Source organism: Magnolia sinica, chromosome 15, assembly GCF_029962835.1.
Source record: "Magnolia sinica isolate HGM2019 chromosome 15, MsV1, whole genome shotgun sequence".
NCBI lineage: Eukaryota > Viridiplantae > Streptophyta > Magnoliopsida > Magnoliales > Magnoliaceae > Magnolia > Magnolia sinica.
This window is the reverse complement of record NC_080587.1, coordinates 486,951-507,278: the sequence shown is the minus strand read 5'-3', so window position 1 is coordinate 507,278 and position 20,328 is coordinate 486,951. Positions and strand designations below refer to the sequence as shown.

The following is a 20,328-nucleotide window of genomic DNA, read 5'->3' as shown; positions in this document are numbered from 1 at the left end:
TTTAGGGAGGCTATCCCAGGCTTATACGACTGATCGGAGTTGAACATAGACGATCAACAATAGTTGGAGCTACACGAGATGCTTTGCACCTAATGTCAGTTTACCCGAAGTCCTCCATAGTTGTTCGCATCAGTATAATGCAAGTTCGATCATTCTTGTGCTTGGTGATCGTATAACATTCAATAGAATTTAGAATTCCACCGTTACCATTGATTTAGTCTACTCATAATTACCGTTACTGTTACGATCCCACTAAGACTTATGAGTCGGGCATGGTGGTATGGGATATCGTGTCCGAGCTGTTGACCTACGCTGGGATGACGAGCCTCCCCGTAGTGATCAGTGAGCAATTAAGACTCATGTGATGGGCATTGTAGTATGGGACACCGTGTCCGAGCTGTCGGCCTATGCTAGGGTGACGAGCCTCTCTATAGTGACCAGTGAGCAGTAAAAGAGGTGATAGACCATTGTTCGAACGGCCCCTGTCAAATTACCTAGCTGATGGTTCCGTGCTAGAGTACCATTCGAAGGACTCGGGCATGAATGGAATTAGGTGACGAGCCATCTCCTTTATGTGTTTTGGTTTTATATGACAAGCCCGCACCTTGGAACTGAGTGATTACATCCGGTATTGGGTGACGACTCACACTTGGTTGATCCTCATATATTTAGGTATCATACTGTACCTTTGGAATTGTTGATTTATGAGATAAATGGGTGATAACTAACGTTAGATCAATGGACACTAGTAAGAAGTCGCTACGTGAGGCAACGAACCATGTGATCTGGATAAGAACTCGTGATATAACATCGGTATCCTAGTTTCGTCAATATGTTGAATGAATTGAACTTAATAATTACTCGGCTAACATGATCATTTACCGCATCGCATTAATTTAGAATGTGGTGAAACAAAAGTTGAAGTCGTGTGTTGAGGAAGTGTTATCATTTGCGAACCAGGTGGTCGGAGTCGCGTGTTGAGGAAGTGTCGAATGGTAAGAGCATGCATCACGTCACATCTTCATATGCACATTTAACAAGAGTATTTAGGAAATGTTTGATTCCTTGTTTTATCATTACCTGCGTTGACTGGGTTGATAACACGTGTAACTACTTAGTATCTGTGCGTTAAATATAACATGCTTAAGTATATTACATGTATGAATATGTATTTGTTGTGAACTTGTTAATCCCTAAAATGTCTCAAGTAACAATCTTGGGGATATTTCTTCACTATGTTGGCGTTTGACGCTTTCTATTCGACATATGCAGATAACTCAACAATAGGACCATTCGGTGGTGTGCTCGAGGCGCCCGATAGATCTCTAGTTTCTTCCTGCTTGGTAGTTGTTCTTTTTTCATATTTCAATTATTGTGATTTGTATAATTCTCATTTGGGCAAACACCATATTTTAATTGTATCTTTACTATCGGTCTCATATTTATTTATTTTTCTTATCTCTACCTCGCTTTGGATCCGCTAATTTGAATTACACTACTCTAATTACTCGTATGTAAAATGAGTGTAAATCTGAACGAGACCACATGTGCATTTTTATTTGGTTAACACCCGGAAACTCGGGATCGGAGTATTTGTACTCGAGTACCGATTTTTAAGACGTTATACCAACCTGATTTCAAATTGGGTCAAAGTTGTCCAACCCTAAACCTAGTAGCACATTTAGTATCCTAGTTTACTTGTGCTTAATGCAATGAGTACTTACACAAGTTCATAAAAATCAGAGACTAAAGGACTCTTTCTTATACAAGCCTTTTTATCCTTACACAAAAGATATTGCCCAATCACACACACTACAACATAGAGGAATTTTTATTTCCTAACTTGGTATACAAGTCATTTCAATTACATTCAAATCATGTGAAATATGAACATTTACATTTCTAAATAAAAATTATGAAATTCCACACACACAAGTCTAAAATCAAAAGTCATTTTGTGACCAACACAACCAGTTCCAACCTTTGAATCTTGATCGCTGCGTATCTTGCCCTCAACAAACTACTCCGAGTAAGTTTGATTTGACCCAAATGTAGCTAATATTTAATCAAGATTTTATACATATATATATATATATATATATATATATATATATATATATATATATATATATATATATATATATATAAATTCAATCCAAGCCAAATGATATTTCCAGAATAAACCAATTGGGAAAGGTAGTGAATTTTAAACTAATTTGGTATGGAATGAATTAGATCTGCTTAAAATTAGCTATAAAAGGCCACAAGAACATTACTCATACTAAATTTCATCTTAACATGATCAGTTGATCATGAGATAAGGTCCACTCAATGAATGATCAATCTTTGATCATTTAATAATTTCACGATCTGAACTCAAAACGATAAGTGACCACTTATTTCAAAGCTCTAAATGAAGATAATAAGACGGAGTAAAAATCAAGCCAAAAGGGTGCCGCAATACGCCGATATCACGCATGCTATACTTAAGGGCCGGGACATGAGCCACACGCAGGCTCCATACACTCATCCAGTGGTCTAAATGGTTGTGGGTTTCCAAAAACGCCAAATCAAGAGTGGACCCCACATTCCAAGTAGTCAGATGAACTGATGGGCTCAAAAATCATCAGGATTGGACAAAGGGCCGAAATACAAAATTTGAGCTCATTCCAACATTTGGATTGTATGGCCCCAGTTGAACCTGCAATGGATTTTCAACCACATGCAAAAAAGGGGGGAAAAAGCTTAAGATGGGCATCGATTAAAGCTATAATGATTGAAATATCAAGAAAGAAACAGATACTCTCACCCTCTAACCACAAAATAAGAAGGGAGACAAGAAACTTAAAAGATAAGGATGGTGTTGTCCAAGAAATTTCAAGAAAATGGTTTTGTGATGTTTGGAATCTGAACCATGACATAATTTCGAGAAATAATAAGATTGTATATGTGTCTACATTCATGCATGTATAAGCACCAATCCCTTATCTACCAGCATCTTATCATTTCTTGTTTCACCTACCATGAACAGTTCGGAAAGTGTTTCCTTGACAAGCTTTAATCCTACCCATTCACATTATTTGATAACTATATAAGATGGGAAAGCAAACCATTCTTTTGCATTGAAGTTTTTGTCTTCCAAATGGAAGTTATTAGCACAAAAGGTTCTTTATCAAGTAGGAAAAAAGGCAAAAGAAACATATCAAGGCTTTTAAAGTAAGCCCACTAGGTTTTTTCCCTTTTTGAATGGCATTGGTTTGCGACTTTTTTAACCTAGATATAGATCAAGCGGTAATTTGGAAGATTAAAAGGATGGCAAAGTGGATAGGAAAACACATTCCATCACTTATAAACACTACTGCTACTGCTTTCTTAATGATTGATTAGATCTTTGAATGCCCCACACTAGAAAATAAAAAATAAAAAAATCCAATGATACTTGATTTGACATGGGTCAAATGGCAAATCGTACATGGTCTTTATTGAGCCAAAATGGCCGTTATATAAAAACTGTCCCACAACAGCCCCGTAACGAGGTAGAAACAGTTTGTTTTTTATTTTTAATTTTTCGAAAAGAAAAAAGAAAAAGAAAAGGTTGTAACGGCGTTATAAGAGCCATAACAGTCATTATAACCCGTGATTTAATAGTAACGATGGTGGCCATTACAACCATCATTGCCATTACGGAATATGCGGTGCATGCAGATAGTGTGGCATATTATTATTATTATTAAAGATAAAGTAGCGCGCTTAAATCAATCACATGCAAGAAGAAGAGCCAATTCACCTCTCTAATCCAACAACGAAGATGGTATGCCGACAACACGGTCCTGATAAAATGCGAGTGAGTGGCCCAACATTACATGTGTCATCTCTTTCTTCTCTCACCTCTTAGTAAAGCAGGGAAGGCGAGTGTGCAGTCCACTAAATAGAGGCGTGGGTATGTAGTCCACTAGTTGGAGGTGTAAGTGCGCAGTCCATTAGATGGAGACATGAATTATAGTCCACTATTAGGTATGGTTGTCAATGGGCAAGGCTGGCCGTTAGGCTTTTGGGATGGGCTTGGCCTAGAGAATAAGGCCCAAGGGCTAGGCTCATTCTTAAAATTGAGGCCTGTTTATCAGGTAGGCCAGGCTTGGATTAGATGTTTAAAAGCCCATCTGGTTCAACCCGGCCCAACCCGTTTGGTTTCCAAAGTAAATATTAAAGGAAGGTTGGACTGTGTGTCTAAGGAGTGGCAGTTCGGGTGGGTCCCATCGTGATATTTATTTAAAATCTACCCCGACCATTAGTTGTGTCACGCTATGCTAGGAGGGCCCAAATATCAGCCCCATCTATGATTCAGGTGGACCAAACAATGGAAAAGTGTACAAGGAAATGTTCACTCTCCATACTCTTTCCCTTAGTATGGCCTGCATAAACCACGGATAGGTATTCTTTTTTGGCCCAAGAATAAATTTTGTATGTAATCTAATGGTTGGAATGGATTGCATATAATCATCATAGTGGGTCCTGTAAAAATCAAGGGTGGACATTTCTCCTAATTGTTTGCTTTGGTGTTGAACTTTCATCATGTGGGTTGAATTGATTAGATCTTCTTGATTACCTGATTTTTAGGCCACAAGATCTAAATAGTGGGGTCCACTTGATGGAAAGTTTGCTCTTGGACGTGTCATATTGCCACATTGGCTTACAAGGTATATGTTGGTGGGAAGGGCCCACTTTCTGGGCTTAACAAATCTCATGCTTGCCTACTAAAAAAAACCATTTCACAAAATTAAACCCATGGTAATTAGGCCCATCAGGCCCATCAAACCAACGGTTTGGAATGGGATCACCAAGATAGTAGTCCCATCCATTCAGAATCCTACATCAGAAAATCGTCCAAGAAAATTCATATTGGTCACTGGACCAAGAAAATTCATACTGGTCACTGGACCTTTGATCCAAAATTGATTTCACGTAGCCATCCTGTGAATAAAGAAAAATAGATCACTCTCTTCTTCTCAAAAATAGCTCTTGAATCTACTAGTAAAATAAAAAATCTTTAACTATAAAAAAATATAATTAATATTATTGAATGAAGTATTACTTTACAACCTAATAACACTTTAATTATTCTCTACACAGGGTGCTGACATCATCGACAAAGTGAGTTTAAAATCAAACAACAGTCATATGTGCATAGTTGTGGCAGTCGAATATTTCACGAAGTCAGTGGAGGCAGTATCTTACACCATCATAGCAAACATGATATTCCTAAAGATGAGTACGTAGGCGCTGCCATCACCATGGATAATGAGATGCTCTTTTGTAAATAAAAAAGAAAAGAAAAAGAAATTGGATAACTTCATCAGAAGATTTAAGATCAAAAGGAATGGGTCAAAACACTATTGCATGTAAATGAATGGTAAAGTTAAAGACCTCATGCTTTGATGCCACTTTGACGGAGGACAACTAACCATTTGCTCTAAAAGATCAAACTAATAGGGCATGACGAATCAATCCCTTTATTTCATAATCCCTTTATTTCATAGCACAGGCCCCACATCCCATGGGTAGATCATTGGCCGAACTCCCTCATGAGCCTCACATCACATGGATTCCACATCACACAGGGCACCCGCCTCGAGTCTGCCCTCGCATCCCACAGGCCACCCCTCGAGCTCGATGTGAAAATGCCCATTCATTACCACATAAGCCCATAATTTGGACAGTTTAATTTGAATCATTTATATTCCAAGTAGATAATTTTTATGTACCATCCATCACACGCTTTCGAAGTTTTTCTCCTATATTCCTATTATTAGGAACTTGAGATGTACCTGACCAGGTTGGGTGAGCCCAAGCTTGCTCGACCCACCCCATATTTCAACACCAATTGCCCAAACCCAAGTCCAACCCGAATTCCTTTATGCTTGACCCTAAATTAGCCCAACCTAACCTGAATCAAACCAGCTGATTCAAAATATGTTGGTTATTCCTACCCGACCTAACCCGACAGGAATTTGCTTTGCTCAACCCGAACCCAACCCGATTTCAAATTAGGTCAGAGTTGTCCAACCCTAGGCCCCTAACCCAACCTGAGAACCTAAACAATCCAACCAGAGCTCCAGTTTGCAGCCCTAGTAGCAACCATACATGTAATATAGGGTCAGGTTGCTCAAGGCCTCAAATCCAAGCCCAACCCAACCTAGGGTCGAATTAAGAGAATTTCCGACCTCGATCCCAAGCCTACCAAGATTTTGAGGTAGGCTAGTAGGGTTGAGCCCAACCCGAGTTGCACCCCTAAATGACAAAATAAAAGAGGAGAATCTTAGGCTCATCTGTCCAATTTGGCACATATGCATTGACATAGCGTGTGTACAACAGCTCAACATACAAATTTTCATCACTTGAAATCAAACAGGGCTGGGCAAAATCCAATCTGGTTACCTCAGCTCAGTTTTATAAAGCCCAATACAACTTCAAGATGGAAAACTCTGTGAAAATCCCTTCCTCTCTATCACATTCAACTAACAACATACATATATGCACAAGTTCTGAACTGTTTTATCATGTCATGCCCAATAGACCCAAAATGGCGGCCCGCTCGATCTGATGATGTCTGCCTGATGAATGTTAACCATGTTCACCATTTGGTTCATAACCATCCATTTGCCAGCATTTTTTTTTTTGGCTGCGGTCCATCCATCAGTGGGCCCCACCTATCAGATTGTAAGATTGCTACCTCTTTGTGGAAATTTTCTCAAATGATTATCCAACAAACAGACCTCAATGGGCTCTGACTACACATCCAACCCACTGTCGGCCTCAGGCCACCCTCTTCTAACACATTTCATAACAATACAAGTTGATTTATAAAATAAAATAAAAAATAAAAATAAATAAAAAAGGAATGACCAGCTCAAACAGTAACATAAAAGATATAAGTCCAAACACAAGTTAATATAAAAGATATAATCTTCAAACCCATATTTCAAAGCAACACAAGTTAATATAAAAGATACAGGTCCAAACAGTCCAACACAACTAAAGAGTCTTTCACTCGATGAAAAACACCAACATAGTGAAGAAAAGAAACAGCCTTCTCTGCAAAGGTAGGTCTCTTTAAACAGCTATAAAAGCTTACCTGATACGACCACTCACCAACATACTGCTACAGTTATCCTGCATGCAGCAGAGGAAATGAAAGAGAATCTTAGATATATCATCCATCATTGAAAAAAAAAAAAAAAAAAGAAGCTAATAGAAAATGGTCCATCTCATTTTCCTGTAACCAAAAGAATTCATGTTTATATGTTTCCTAGAGGTATGCTCTCTCAACTTCTACCAGCTGTCTAAAATCATCCGATGGTGGATTTTTCTAAGGCATTGCCCATCCACAAAAGGCCCCACCAAATGAACGACATGGATCCATCAAGGTGGACCCCACCAGCATTCCAGAGCAAAAATGCTTGAAATTCAAACTTCATTTTTTTTTTTCTTTTGTTACATCTGGAAATTAAAATGAACCTGTATATGGAAGAAAGCAAAGAGCACATATTCAAGGTTCTTTGATAGAAACTTGGGTTCTTTTAGGGTGGTGTTTGGTTGCACCATTTTTTTAAAAGGAATACAACAATTCACTAAAATAAGGAGAGGGAGAGAATTCCCAAAATACAATGAAGGCCGCTCAAGCCCTAATATAGCTAGAGGACCTGCAGTCTGAAGAGAGGGTTGGGTCCATATCCCTCCAAGCAAACAAAATGTTTGGCCCTCTAGAAATGGCACCTATCTCTCTAAGATTGTGAGCAAAAGCTACCCTGGTACTGAAAACATCAGCAATCTATGATAAAACCCTCTGGAAATTTTACACCAAATTAGACCAATAAATCATGATATTTGGTGCTTCCAAGTGCACCCTTAATCTCTTGCTCTCTTTTTTTTTTTTTAATTATTAACCTCAATTATCATGCCTTAGATGAATGAAAGAAACATTAAATATTGGAAAAATACAGTCCTAGTTCCTGAACTAAGAGAGAGTAGGAATGGGTTCATTTTATTTCTTCTTCTCCTCTTTTTTTTTTTTGAATCTTTATTCGAGGAGATCTATAAAGAGCTATGGCAATTCGGAAACTTACAGTAAGGAACAATCTTCCACTTCTGGTTATCTCCTTTCTTCCACTCCCATAGCACAGCAATGGTGCCATCATGTACCCCTCCATGATCCTTGTCTCCATTGTAAGCATCCAAGTTCAGGCGGATGTTGTTTACCATTCTTAGAGCCCTGAAACCATCGCCTGTGTCCTTGCTCTCCGTCCACAGGACTGATTCATCAAGAATATCCGGATTGTGCGGCCACAGCCGAACCTGCAAAGGATTTTCAACCACAGGCAAGAAAGGGGAAAAAAAAGCTTAAGATGGGGCATCGATTGAAGCTCTATTTATTGAAATATCAACAAAGAAACAGATACCCTCACCCTCTATTAAACCACAAAACAAAGAGGATAGCCTTCTCAATTGTTTCTTTTGTTGGTTTGTGTGTCCTATGAAAGCCAATCAGGTTGCCTTAGCCCTTAGCTTATCACACCACATTGACTATGTTATGTTTTGGCAACGCATCAATACCATCAGACTAATTGCCCTCATTCCAATTAATCCGCATCTCAAGGGTTATGTGAGCTTCACATAAGTTGTTTAATTTATAATGATGAGATGGTTGCGAGTAATTGATTCAGTCGATGACCCTAAAAGACATGCCCTTGCAATTACTTGACATCATAAAGAAGTTCGCAACCGATAATGTGCTTGGGCAATGCATCAACTAAGGTCATCACTGTACTTGATGATCGCTTAACAGCCAATTAGAGATGGGTGCTCACATTTGAATGTGAGCGCAGAAAACAGAGAGTTGGCACATCGGATCGGACTTGTGTGAGGGGGTGCTCCCTGATCTTAATTCAGAAAGCATTCACCCCTACCACACCTTTTGTCCAAGGTATTCCGTATCAGTAACAGTGGCCGTAACAGTCACCACCGTTACCGATACGGGTATTGGCCATAACAGCCGATATGGGAGTGTAACGACCGTTATGACCCACACAACAATTGAAAAAAAAAAATCCAAAAAATTTCTAGAAGAACATTTAGATATTCCAAAATAATATAAATATTTCAAATATGTATTCATTTTTTTTATTTTGAACATGTTTATGGTAGCATAGGTCCACTCTTTGGTGAGAGTGTTGTATTTGGTGAATTTATGAACATGGTTATGTGTCTTTAATATTTACACATCGCAATCAAGAATTAAAACTAGTAATCGGTAATTTTTATTTTTATTTTAAAAAAAAAAAAGAGCCATAAATACCACTTTTTCGATTTTTTGAAATAATGGCCCTCAGAGCTTCTATTCGCCAAAATCGCTTTAATCTATAAGAGTGGTCGAAATCTGATGTAAAATAATCTAGGAAAGCTTTTGGAATGAAAAAAGTGAAAAATTAAGGAGAAAAATGGATTTAAATAGAAAATAAAAGTTATCATTTTTCGACCGTTACAGGGGTAACAGTCGTTATGCCCCGTGGCGGCCAATACGGTCCCGAAAAAAGCAACTGCCCCATTTCACCCTCGTATCACGTAATAGTCACAATTGTTACTTATACGTATTGGCCTTTACGGCCATATCGTAACATATACGGAACACCTTACTTTTGTTAGTCCCTGGACAATAGGGTAGTGCGTGGATTTTGTGTTCTCGCCTGACATGACTTTGATGCATTGCCAAATAGACCCCAACAAAGGGGTGATGCCAGACTACAGTTGTGCTATGCAAAAGGAAAACTGTTTATGCCCATAGTTGGAAACTCTTCTAACTAGGTCTCACAAAGAACAGTTTCTGTAATGGAGAATGGTTTTTACAATGGAAGGACAACGTTTGCAATCGGCCAGCCAGTCAAGTCAGAATGTCATCCTTATGTCCAAAGGAAGTTTCTCAAAATAATTTTGAAATGAAAAACAAAATCTTTTTATTTACTTAAGCTGTTTCTAGTTTTGGCTTGTGGGCAAGCACAAATCTAACAGTATATTTTCAAGTTCTACATGATTGGTACACTTCAAGACCTAGGCCCATCTAATGGAATGGTGATGACGCTGTGGAGGGATGGAAACATTGTAGCTAAAAATGGGTGTGAGCTCATGAAGAGCTCCTTAGTCAATGGGAGAATGATTGGATCACATGTGCACGAAGAAGAAGAATGATTGAATCACATGTGCACGAAGACCTCCTTAGTGCATGGGAGAAAGATGGGATCTCTTGTAATTAAATGAGGCCATAGGTTTTTCACCTTATGGAGCTCTATAAATAGCCCCATAAGGTCCACCTGCGTATACACTTTTGTGCTCTCCCTCTTCCTCAAAAATAATGGTTTTGTATAAAGAGAGGGGTGCCCATCATCCTCTAAAGGGTTGAGGGTTTGGTAGTTCTTCTCCAACAAAGGATCTTCTTCAAGAGGTAGGACTAGCACCCACAAGAAAAGTTTTGCACTTTCATATACCATTGAACACGTTTTTTGTGCTTCAAGGCTACTGAATTCGTTCTAACACAGCAACAACATCTTTGATAAGATTTGAGCTTATTGCTCCCATCCATGCAAATGCCGGTATGGTGTGCCATGTGCAAGATTTGAGCTTTCCTCATGTGGGCTACACTGATGAGATCTTCTGTTACACATGGGATGATGCAGGACAATTATCCACTTACTCTAAAAGCTCGAACTGTTAGAATATGGCGAATTAATCCATTTATCTCATAGCCTAAGCCCCACATCTCATGGGTTAAGATCTCAGCCGAACCCCCCTTGTGGGCCCTAAATCACATGGGTACCGCCTCACACGGGCCACTCATCCCAAGAGTGCCCCCGCATCCCACAGGCGACCCCACTCGAGCCCAGTATGAAAATGCCCTTGCATTAATCACCCCCGGTGAGGAGTCTCGAACACGAGACCTCCCCCGCTCTGATACCAATTTGATGCGGGACAATTAACCACTTGCTCTAAAAACCCGAACTGTTAAAGTATGGCGAATTAATCCCTTTATCTCATAGCCCAAGCTCCACATCTCATGGGTTAGGGCCTTGGCCGAACCGCCCTCGTGGGCCCCAAATCACATGGGTACCGCCTCACACGGGCTGCCCACCCCGAGTGTATCCCCGCATCCCACAGGCTACTCCACTCGAGCCCGGTGTGAAATGCGCATTAATCACCCCCAGCGAGGAGTCTCGAACACGAGGCCCCACCCACTCCGAGTGTACACCTACATCCCACGGGCAACCCCACTCGAGCCCAGTGTGAAAATGCCCCTGTATTATGGGATAACTGAAAGTTTCTAGCCTATCCATTTGTATGGATGACCTGAATTTTTAGCCACGAGATCTAAACAGTAGGGTCCACTTGATGGAAAGCTTTCTCTCGCACCCGTGTCATATTATACTTAGGCTTACAAGTTACATTTTGGCTTTCCAGGCTTGACAAATCTCCTGTTTGCCTACTAAAATTTTCACTTTCACTTCTTCCACATACTCAGAGATGCAGTGGCCATCTGAATCCTAATCTCCCATACATGCAATATAGCACAAGTACGAGGGCCATTCATCAGGTGGGTCCCACCATGTATTTTTCATGGCCTGGAGTAGGGCTGATCCAGTCATTGAAAAAAAAAGTGACCACAGGTTCAAATGCACATGGTGCCCACTTGATGACCTGACTGGCCTGATTTTGATGCTACCGGACATAGACAGTGCACCCCACCTGATGAACAGCCTTCGTCTTGCACGAATTCTGTAATGGCAAATGAGGGATGAGTGGGATTGGGATGGCTTCTCTGCATGTAGCAAAAGTCCTCCTCATACTCCAAAATGTAGATCAAGTTTATATTTATTAGAGAAAATACATAATTGAAAGAAGAACCTACTTTAATGATCTTCTAATGCATTAAAATGATATATAAAATCCAAAACAGAGTGTAAAATGGGCATGAATTGTAGATCTCATGAAACAAACACTACAAAAAAACAAACCCATTTGTGCTTTCTAGCATCAAGATGAAGCAATAACTTGAGGAGACTACATTATACTGAAATTCCATCTCTTTAAAATTTTAAAAACAATATTGATTTCTTCCCTTTCTTTTTCCTGTAGAATTAAAGAGCATAAACTTACAGGGTGGGTAGCACCGGTGGAGTGCTTTATGGCTTGACCAGTAACTTTATTGACAAGAGCAAAGCTAGGGAAGCTCTCTTCATCTTTCACCTTTGTGCTGAATTTCTCATCCTTTATCCAGTGCTGCAACACATAAAAATAAAAATTTAAAACGACCCAGATGGAACAGAAAAAAAGCATTGCATTTATATGAAAAGATATCAGGTAAAAAGCCCAGATGAAAAAAACCAAAAACCCATATAAGAAAGAAAGAGAGAGAGAGAGGATATGGGGGTCGTTTGGAGGCCTCTAAATGAGGCAAGTTGTAAATGATTTACCTGTGAATCATTTACAGTCTAAGTTTGGATGGCCCTTTTCGCCTGTAAATGATTTACAGCCTTTTGCCCCTTCTCATTTACTGGGAAAAACCCAGGATTTCTCTCCCTACAGTCTGAGTTTGGATGGCCCTTTTCGCCTGTAAATCATTTACAGACGGCTTAACCCAATGATCCACTTTAAAATCCACTCTTATATGCAATTTGAATGTGTTACAACGAATTATTTCTCTAAACTATATCGGGTGTGAATACCCAATTACAGGATCTGAACCATTTACAGGCTATCCAAACACTGTAAATGATTTACCAGCTTAAAGCCAAACAGACAGGCTGTAACTGTAAATGATTTACAGGCAAATAATTTAAAACTTAAACCATTTACAGGCATCCAAACGACCCCTAAGCCTGCTACAAGGAAAAAACCCAAAACTCTGATGGAAAAATTTAAAATAAAAAAATAAAAAAAATAAAAAAACAAAGCCCCAGATGAACAAAACAAACATTGCATACGAAATTTCTGATGTTAAAATTTTAAAAAAAAAAAAAAAAAAAAAAAAAAAACACATATGATAGAAAATAAAAACCCAAAAAGAGAAATGGGAATCAATGCCTAATAATAACCATATGACAGAAAATAAAAATCGAAAATTTTCAAGATCCAAAACCCAGATAAATTTAAGAATAAAAATAAAAACCCAAAAAAGAGAAATTGGAATCCATGCCTGGAACTCATCGTTCGGATCAGCCCTCGCAAGAATAACCTTCCCATCTCTGATAGTAAGAGAGTAATTCTGCTCTGCCTTGCAGTAAACTCTAACGGTCCGCTTCTTCGGCCCCTCCGACCCTCCTTCATGCCCGTGATGGTGGATAAACGAGAACGGATTGTGGCGATGATGATGCTCGCTCGACTCTCTCCCGAACTCAGGCCTCACCTCGTGGGCGACATGCTGCACGGGCGGTGGAGGGTAGTTTTGTGATTCTTGCGGAAAGTGAGGGGTATTGTATTCAGACTGAGGTCGCCTTTGGAAGTCAGGTTGGCGATGGTATTCAGGAGTTTCAGTGTATGGCCGTGGGAAGTCAGGGGGTCGATTGTATTCGGGATTTTCAGTGTACGGCCTTTGGAATTCAGGAGGGCGATGATATTCGGGAGTTTCGGTGTATGGTCTTTCAGGTGGAGGAATGTTGGGGTGGTGATGATGTGGAGGTGGGTATTCTTCTTCTTCTTCACGTCGTCGTTCTGGTGTGTGGTGGTGGTGGTGGTGTTTGGGATGGCCGAATGGATATTCCATCGTTTTTCAGGGGTAGTTATGGGAAGATGAAGATGTGGAGAATAGAGTGGAACATTTTATAAGAGTGTGGGTGCTTATGATCGTTGATTGTTTATGGTGTGTGTTTCACACCGTTAATAAATTGGGAGTTATTTGATACTCTTGCGGTAGACGATGTTTCATACGCAGGCACTTAGAGATGGTACATGTGGTATGTGTTGGATCAAAATAAACCAACTAAATTGTGGAAGAAATTGTATTTAATTAGAAGTAGTAAAATATTGAACAATCGTCGACCAGTAAAAACTTTTTAGGGGCCATAAAAGTTTTGGATCAAGATGATATTTGTATTTTCCCTTCATCGTCTGTATGACCTAATCAACATATTGGATGTCAAATGGACAGTACATTGGGCCATAGGAGCATTTAAATGGTGGATATTCAATCACTATTATTTTCCTGTGGTGTGGCCCACCTGAGTTTTATATCCCTCTCATTTTTACCGATGAACGGAATGGATGAAATAAATACATCATGGTGAGGCCCACAGAGCACCGAACATCAGCCACGGGCCTCGTGGCAGGGCAGTAGCAATCCGTTTCCGGACGAAGCGATGTTTTCATTCTTACCGTCGAATAAAAAAATATAAATAGGACAGTGATGTTTGGAAAATTTTACGACTGTAGATCCCACTTTTTATCCAGTGGTTTTTACGAAACAATACAAACTTAACATACGCACTTAGACCTCCTTGTACGGCCACCGAATTTGAGGACGAAAATACCCCTGCCTTCCTCTGGCTGGCGTGCAGAGACGAGCGCTGACGGACGGTCCGACGATGGGAACTCAGGTGGGGCCCACTATGATGTTTGTAAGAAATCCTTCCCATCTAAGTTTATTCACAGGAACACAAAGACTTGGATGAAGAGGAAAAACAAATTTCATAATGATCCAAAACTCCTGTAACCCCTTAAAAGGGTTTCAATGGTAGACGTTCAATTACCCACTGCCTACAGTGTGGTCCACTTGATAGCTAGATCTGTCTTATTTTTCATCTCAAGCCTTAATATAAGTTTACCAAATAGATGGACAGTTTGAATATAACACATACCTCATAATGGGACCCACAAAAATTGGTGGGGATTACAACAAGGAAGAAAGAAAAAAAAAAGGAAACTAGCAAGTTGGGCCTATCGCTACGAATTATAACCGTAGTCATAATTGTAGTGCTATACACTTTTTTCTCTTTTTTATTTTTATTTTTTATATGGAGAACATTTTCTCCCTTACATTTTTCTATAATACATAATTATGTAAATATATATATATATATATATATATATATATATATATATATATATATATATATATATATATATAAGCGGAAACGCTCACCTACGAACCAGTTCGTACGTACTATGTACGAACTTTTTTGAGAACCCATCCTACGTGATGTGGATCCAAAATCTGAACCGTTCATGTGAAGCAGCACCTCGTGAAACCCCCCAAGCCCAAGTTTTACTTTGATCTAAAACTTTGACGGCCCATGAAAAATGAAAACATTTTCCTCCCTTGATTTGCATTTCTCTTTGCTATGGCCCAACAGAATTTTAGATCAGGGTGAAAATTTGTCACATGGGGTTTCATGGAATTCCGCATCACATGGACCGTTCAGATTAGACACCCATGACACGTGTGCAAAGGTGCGCACGTGCGTAGGTGCGCAGGGGAGCATGACTCTATAAATAAGTATGTAAAAATATTTTTCTATCTTTTAATTCATTTCTTTGTCTATTTATTTAACAAGCATATCTCCTAAACTAGAATGATTTACTTAACCTACCACATATGATTTTGGGGTAGGAGAAGCTAATTTAGCCAGCCAACCTAGTTATTTTTCAAGATTTCATCGGGTCGATGGTCGAAAATCCATTTCATGCAGTTCGTGGTCAATTTCAATCACTTCGCGGTCAAACTGGAAATTTAGCGAGGCAAACATGAAATTGAGTGGAGAAAACTAGAAATTCAGCGGCGGAAATATGAAATTGAGTGGGGCAAACATGAAATTGAGCGGGAGAAACTAGAAAATCAGCAGGGCAAACTAGGACATCAGCGGGGCAAACATGAAATTGAGCGGGGGAAACTAAAAAATCAAACGGGGCAAACTAGAAAATCAACGGGGCAAACATGAAATTAAGCGGGGGAAACTAGAAAATCAGCGGGGCAAACTAGAAAATCAGAGGGCAAACTAGGAAATCAGCCGGGCAAACATGAAATTGAGCGGGGGAAACTAGAAAATCAGCAGGGCAAACTAGAAAATCAGCGGAGCAAACTAGAAAATGCTTTTCCTCTCTCATGTTTGCCCCACTGCTTTTCCTCTCCCATTTCCACTGTTTGCTTTTCCTCTCCCTTTCCACTGCTGCTTTCACTGCCGTTGCTTTCACCCCCTTTCCTCACTGCGTTTCCCGTAGAAAGACCAAAAAAATCTTTTTTGTGGGCCCCCCTTATCAGCATTTTGTCTTTCTTCTGAAAATGGTCGGTCCAGTGAAGAAAGCACGCAGCACGGGTATATTTTAAACTCATTTGGGCCCACATTGAATGTATGTAGTTCCATTTTTATTTTGTACTGGCTAAGGGTAGTAGAGGAAAAGGTTCTATACAGTCGAGCTCATGGGAACTCCCCATGAGGTCGAGCTGTGTGGGCCCCACCATGATCTATGTCGAACATCAACACCATGAATTTGATGGGTCCCTTTTAAATTATGGGATAGCAAAAAAATCAACCGTATATGGAACTCAGGTGGGCCATACCATCTAAAATCATATGAAGACATACCTAAAACATGTAAAATTACTTAGTGGGGCCCACCTGAAATTTGGATGTGTCTGAAACTTGGTTTGACCCCTCATCCAAGTGGGACACACATTATGGATGGGTGGATTTGTGAAACACATCTCGGTGGGCCCAAAAAATAATTATGAATGTCTTAATGGAAGGTAACCCCTCTCAAGTTTTGTACGTGGTGTGGCCTACAAAAGTCATGGATTAACTTGATTTTTAAGCTCTAAGCCCACCATGAAATGGTGCATCTCTTCATGATAGCGCCCACACAGCTCAACCTCATGGGGAGTTCACATGAGCTCGACCATATAGAACCTTTTCCCACACACACACACGTATATATACACACAACACATGTGCATGCGTGTGCGCGCATGTGTGTGTGTGTGTAAGGGGTTGAGCCCTAAATTGAAGCATATCAAAAGATCAAGTGGATTATACCACGGGAAACAACGAGCATAATGATTTTCTAGTTTGCCCCATTGATTTTCTAGTTTCCCCGGCTCAATTTCATGTTTGCCTCACTGATTTCCTAGTTTGCCCCACTGATTTTCTAGTTTGCCCCGCTCAATTCCATTTTTACCCCGTTGAATTTCATGATTTGCCCTACTGAATTTCATGTTTCCCCTGCTAAAAATCAAGTTTTCCCCGATCAATTTCTCGTGTTCGTCGCTGAATTTCATGTTTTCCCTGCTGAATTTAATGTTTGCCCCGCTAAATTTCATGTTTGTCCCGTTCAATTTCTTGTTTGTCCCACTCAATGTCTAGGTTCCCTCCTTCAATGTCTAGGTTCCCTCCCACATATGAGGTTTTGGTGTATACATATTCCGATGAAAACGAAGGGGTATTGAACATGATGTATTACAAATAAAACATCATTGTGGGGCGTAGCAAGCATAATCGGATTGCGTACTGAGTTAGTCAGTACACTCCCATTGTACTAAGTAAACTCAGTTGGACCCACATTGAATGTATGTAGTATATCCACGTCGTCCATCCTTTTTTTTTTAATCTAATTTTAACGGTTTAGCCCCAAATTGAAGCATATCAAAAGATCAAGTGGATCATACCACAGGAAACAATGGGCATAATGATTTCCACTGTTGAAACCATAGTGGGCCCGACAGTGATGTTTGTTTGTTATCAAACCTATTCATAAGATCATACAGACATAGATTAATAGAAAACACAATTATAAGCTTGATCCAAAACTTCTGTGCCCCTAAGAAATGATCAACATTAGAAGTTCAATTCAAAATTTCATTTGGTGTGATCCATTTGAACATTGGATACGTTTAGATTTATCAACTCAAGCCATGAAATTATCTGTTCAGTTTGCCCTGCTGATTGTCTAGTTTGTCCCGCTGAATTTCATGTTTGCCCCACTGAATTTCTAGTTTGCCCCGCTGATTTTCTAATTTCCTATAACACCCTGAAAATTGGGGGTCGTGCATACACTCGACTCCCGAGTTCCTGAGTGTCACTTATCATAAATTTTATGGTTTTGCGATTAATCAAATTTAGTTGCGCAACTTGGAATTACTTGGAGTATAAATACAACCACAACTAGTCTACTGAAATGAAAGAGATATACATATATACAGGTCCAAAAGAATACAGATGGGTCGCCCAAGGCGTTACCCAACAAAAATCACAAAAATATCATGTCCAAAGGAATAAGACTGAGTTTGCTACTCAGAAATCCAACGTCCCGCCTATTGATCCGATGAGGTCCCGCTCATTAGCTGGAAGTAGGAGAACTCGTTCTCCTCCTCGAGGCTCACCTCACCCTGCTCCAGGTACCCTGCATCACCTACATCTACGGGCGAGTCTAGTTGGTGTTTTAAAACACCATCCCAGAGTGGGAGTGAGTGATCAACTCAATGGGTGCTATTAGTCTTAAGTTGTAACAAGCATCAGTTATAGTAAGAATTTAATAAAAAACAATCATTCACAAACACCTAACTAATCTTATTAATGCACATGCATGGTGGATGATATGATGTATGCCCTTACTACAACTCTCCCTCGAGCGACTCCGTCTAACGATCACGTATGTCAACACTCCCTCAAAGCGAGCTCGACTGCCGAGTCGCTAACCTAGCTAATGCCGTGCAATGATGATGTTAACCGGGTTCTTAGTTAAGTCCATTCATCCAGCAGATTTAGAAATCTGATACACCCCACGTATCAAATGCTCTGAACTAGTTGCGAGGCCAAAACCCCCCAACGTGTGAGGCCAAGACCCCGCGATCCTTGATCCCGTCGGGTTCTCCGTCCTTGACTTCAAGCACACGAGGAGTGCTGAGAGAAAGGGATCGCTCGCGGTCATTACAAGGAGGCGCGTCACCCCAGCATAGGCCGACAGCTCGGACACTGTCCCATTCCACCATGCCCAGCTCATGAGACTGTGGATCAATATTCCATCCGATATCGATGGGCTACAACGGTGGTAGGGTGTTCCAGATTCCATACATAAGTGAGCAAATATGGTTAACAACACAGGGTTGGACAGTCGATAGGCTAGACCGTACGAGCTAAGCGAGCACATGACGGACGACATCGAGCACAAGAGGCCCATGTAGTCAAACTACTACCGCCCACGCGCACCTGCCCAAATCCATGGGTTTAGCCTTGGGTAGCCCTACCAATGGGGCTATCGTCTCTCCTCAAGTTTCCTAACCAATCCAAAGATTTAAGAATGACTCTTAACATGCCAACCATCAAGATTACTAACTAGCACAATGATATCATATTTACAAACATCACAACATACGGTTCGATTATTCCTAACAACCATGCTACAACAACATAAACAAGGTGTATGTGAGTGGTGTGGATTAGGGAGGAAGTTACTCACTTCCTACACCTCAAGGGATCAAATACATAAGAGTGATGAGTTAAGCACAACATAAAACAACACATATGAGAAAAAATCGATCACACTGGAGCATGTAGTTATTCATATACTAATTCATGCGAGAGGCAAGGTTAACATCAAATGCGAACTAAGCATGCAAATCATACAATTCCAACAACATGCCATCCATAAGTTTCCTCTAGACTCTTCAATACATCATACCAAACGAACAAAATCATTAAACTCCTATAATTGGTGCTAGGCCACCTAAGGATAATAGTCCGCACCTATGGATCGTTGAAGACTTAGAAACGACCTAGGAGTGTGGATTTTGGGTCGATTGGCCGGAATTCCTAAAGCAAAACATTGCATGTTATAATCTCATATAAACCCCTCCTCATCATAAGGTTTTCAAGAAAAATAGGTGATGGATCTTACCTAGGCGATCAACGGAATGAAATGGCGGTCGCGGAGGAGGGTTTCCTCTTGGAGACAAGGTAGGGAGTTGTGGGGTTTGATTTCCTTGGACCCCACCTCAATCTAGGGTCTACCTTGTCACCTTCACTCTTTTCCTCTCTTCCTCCTTTCTTCTTTCTCCATTTTCTCTCTTCTCTCTTCCTTTCCTTTAGGGCAAAATCGTATGGGGAGAGGGGGTGCCCAAATGAGGCCCTTTTATAATACCAGATTTGGCGTAAATGGCCCCAAGGGCTAGGTTTTTACTATACTAGACCTATGGGAGGGTCTTTCTAAGTTCTAGGGCCTACTATGGGGTGTACACATTGATTTACACCATAGGATAGTTAGCCCTAATGATGATCTTCGTATGGATATGATTGGCTTGCC

The 20,328-nt window shown here is 40.2% G+C and overlaps 1 protein-coding gene across 1 annotated transcript; it reads right to left on the bottom strand.

The window, feature by feature from the left end:
* Positions 1-6,929: 6,929 nt before the first annotated feature.
* On the bottom strand, positions 6,930-13,864 carry LOC131226694 (ricin B-like lectin R40G3). Its single transcript, XM_058222328.1, has 4 exons — positions 13,238-13,864; positions 12,199-12,321; positions 8,124-8,352; positions 6,930-7,170 (listed from the first exon to the last, which is right to left on the bottom strand). Coding segments are annotated over exons 1-4 (921 nt in total). The 5' UTR covers positions 13,805-13,864; the 3' UTR covers positions 6,930-7,168.
* Between the last annotated feature and the right edge of the window lie 6,464 nt (positions 13,865-20,328).

Bases quoted from the DNA above. Each gene is read 5' to 3' on its own strand.
- LOC131226694 (XM_058222328.1), bottom strand. From the start codon at position 13,804: ATGGAATATCCATTCGGCCATCCCAAACACCACCACCACCACCACACA. The intron at 12,322-13,237 runs GCATGGATTCCA...TATGTGTTGCAG, and splicing joins ATCCGAACGATGAGTTCCAG to CACTGGATAAAGGATGAGAA. The intron at 8,353-12,198 runs GTAAGTTTATGC...AATCCTTTGCAG, and splicing joins CCACCGGTGCTACCCACCCT to GTTCGGCTGTGGCCGCACAA.